At 58.8% G+C, this 3,211-nt stretch overlaps 1 protein-coding gene across 1 annotated transcript; it reads left to right on the top strand.

Moving 5' to 3' along the window:
- Positions 1-628: 628 nt before the first annotated feature.
- On the top strand, positions 629-2,134 carry LOC124658431 (berberine bridge enzyme-like Cyn d 4). Its single transcript, XM_047196769.1, has one exon. It carries the CDS (start codon positions 629-631, stop codon positions 2,132-2,134), a length of 1,506 nt encoding a protein of 501 aa, XP_047052725.1.
- Positions 2,135-3,211: the final 1,077 nt, after the last annotated feature.

The following is a 3,211-nucleotide window of genomic DNA, read 5'->3' as shown; positions in this document are numbered from 1 at the left end:
GTGGATGAAAGTGAGGGATTCGAAGGGGATTACCTTGAGGAATGGATGGGGAAGAGATTGGCCGGTCAGATCTGATGAATTTGTGGCCGATTTGTTGGGGGAGAGAGAGAGGGAGGAGGAGGAACCGCCGGCCGCCTTGGGGGAGAGAGGGAGGGAGGAGAAGAAACGAGAGAAGAAGATGGTCGGGCTGGGGGCGGGCACGGGCGCCACACTTAAGTGGATGTGTGGCGCCCGTGGCATCGGCGCCACACATGCTAGTGTGGCGCCCGTGGCATCGGCGCCACACATCGAGCCTCGCAAAACGGCTAAGTCCCAGAGGATTTGTCCCACAGTATGTTTTGGGGGATTACAAGTGCATGTGTGGCGCCGTTGGGAGGGGCGCCACACATGCTGCCACGTCGGATGGGCACACCAGCTCAGCGTCGATGGCGCCACGTCGGCTGGGTCAGTGGCGCCGGCAGGAGGGGAGCCACATGGGCATGTGTGGCGCCCGTGGGAGGGGCGCCACACAAAAGGGTTAGATTGGTGAAATAGTTTCGCCGGAGGGTTAGTCTGTGCTTTTCTTCCACTTTTGGGTTATTTTTGTGTAAATCGCCCCGTTTGCACTGCCATCTCCACGGCTGCGGCCATGGCTACGGCGCCAACCAACACAACCGGCTTCGTAAGCTGCCTCACCGTCCATATTCCTCCGGGGATCGTCTACACACAAGCGTCGGACTCATACCCGTCCGTGCTCGACTTCTCCATCAAGAACCTCCGGTTCGTCACGCCGGCCACCCCGACGCCCCTAGTCATCATCAAGGCTACCAACGCCTCCCACGTCCAGGCTGCCGTGCGCTGCGGCGTGGCGCACGGCGTCCGCGTGCGCCCGCGCAGCGGCGGCCATGACTACGAGGGCCTGTCCTACCGCTCCATCGACGCGGCATGCCCTTTCTCCGTCGTCGACCTGGCCGCGCTGCGCGCGATCCGCGTCGACGTCAAGAGGAAGTCGGCGTGGGTAGACTCGGGAGCCACGCTAGGCGAGCTTTACTACGGCATCGCCAACAAGAGCGCGCGCCTCGGGTTCCCCGCCGGTATCGGCCCGACGGTCGGCATCGGCGGCCACTTCAGCGGCGGCGGCTTCGGCCTGATGATGCGGAAGCACGGCCTCGCCGCCGATCATGTTGTTGACGCCGTCGTGGTGGACGCCGAGGGGAGGCTTCTGGACAGGGCCGGCATGGGGGAGGACCACTTCTGGGCCAGCCGAGGCGGCGGGGGTGGGAGCTTCGGCATCGTGGTGTCCTGGAAGCTCCAGCTCGTGCGCGTCCCGGCGACCGTCACGGTGTTCACCGTCCACCGGCCACGAAACCGATCTGCCAGCGATCTCCTCACCAAGTGGCAACACGTAGCACCGGCTCTGCCCCGCGACGTCATCCTCCGAGTGATGGTGCAGAACCAGGAGGCGCAGTTCGAGTCCCTGTACCTCGGCAGGCGCACCGGCCTCGTCGCGACGATGGCCAGGACGTTCCCGGAGCTCGGCGTGACGTGGGAGGACTGCATAGAGATGAGCTGGATCGAGTCCGTCCTCTACTTCGCGTTCTACGGCACGGGCAAGCCGGCGGCGCTGCTCCTGGACAGAGGCACCAAACCGGACAGGTACTTCAAGGCCAAGTCCGACTTCGTGCACCAGCCCATCCCCAGGCACGCGTGGGAGAGCACGTGGAGCTGGTTCCTCAAGGACGGGGCAGGGCTGCTCATCCTCGACCCCTATGGCGGCCAGATGGGCCGCGTCGCGCCGTCCGCCACGCCGTTCCCGCACCGGCGAGCTCTCTACAACGTCCAGTACTACGGGTTCTGGTGGGACAACGGGACGGAGGCGTCGGAGAAGCACATGGGCTGGATCAGGGATCTGCATCAGGAGATGGAGCCGTACGTGTCCAAGAACCCCAGAGGCGCCTACGTCAACTACAGAGACCTTGACCTCGGTGTAAACGACGACTACTGCAGCAATGGCGCCGAAAACGGCTACGTGAAGGCTAGAGCTTGGGGCGAGCCATACTTCAAGGCAAACTTTGAGAGGCTCGCCGCCGTGAAAGCCATGGTGGATCCACGTGACTTCTTCAGGAATGAGCAGAGCATTCCTCCTCTTCGATGACGACGAGGTGGCATTAGCCAAAGTTGATGTCCGCCATATATATATATTCCCAACTTCTATTTAGATGGTCACCTCATTGTCCATAGTGTTTGACTGCTCCGCTCACGCTAGGGGTGGACATAAAGCTCAAGGCTCGAGGCTCGCCTCGGGCTCGATAGGACTTGGCTCGGGCTCGACTCGGCTCGAAGGTCTAACGAGCCAAGTCTAAACCTTCCGATCAAGGCTCGAGGCTCGACAAACCCGCTCGATGAAGCTCGGATGTAATAAATAATATCACCACAATCTTTGCTAAAAATATACCATTTCACAACTATAAACAACAACTGAGCATAAATACATCCGTAGCATTGTCTATCAAGTTCCACAAAATACCGTAACGACAATATATATCACAAGTTCATCACAGGAATGCATGCACTTAGTGTCTTAGTCCAATAGGAAGTGTCACCAACATACATGCAAATTTGATGATTTTGCAACGGCAGAGAGCATTTTGTCTGGACGCTTCCTTCCTGGTACTCATGGAAAACCGTTGCAGGCTAATGTCTCCAGGTGAGTTTCGCCGTGCCAATGGGCGAAAGTTCATCACACGAGATTGCGAGGAAAGCACTCATTACAGTTTCGCCATGGCAATTACTACACGAGCCGTGAGAGATGAAAAATTCTTTTTATTCGGGTAGGTCCCCGACTCAAGCGCTTTATGCTAATTATTAGAAAATAAAAGAAGAAAACGAAGGGAAAAAAGGCATTGCTAATCCAGCAATCAGCTCGCACCTTGCAGTGGATTCAGAGATGCTGCTGCTCTGGCCCGCGGCCGCTGCTTCGGAGATGCTCTGCAGTGACGGCCACCAGTTCCCGCCCCTACTGCTCCCGGCCAGCTGCGCCTGCGAGCCGTCGCGGGACTCTGGTGCCGATCCTTGTTGTCCAGCTTCGCGTCCTTAGGAGTCAGGAGCACGCATCAACAAAGTGTCTTAGGGACTGTAGTAAATCATCACCAAACCTTCTCACAGGTGCCGCTCTGCTCCGCGTTGGCGCCGCGCCGGAGCTGAGTGAGAGCGAGGTCGATGGGATGAGATT

Source organism: Lolium rigidum, chromosome 1, assembly GCF_022539505.1.
Source record: "Lolium rigidum isolate FL_2022 chromosome 1, APGP_CSIRO_Lrig_0.1, whole genome shotgun sequence".
NCBI classification, from domain to species: Eukaryota; Viridiplantae; Streptophyta; class Magnoliopsida; order Poales; family Poaceae; genus Lolium; species Lolium rigidum.
This window is presented reverse-complemented; position numbering and strand designations above follow the sequence as displayed.

Excerpts from the sequence above, each read along its gene's own strand:
- LOC124658431 (XM_047196769.1), top strand. The coding sequence starts at position 629 with ATGGCTACGGCGCCAACCAACACAACCGGCTTCGTAAGCTGCCTCACC.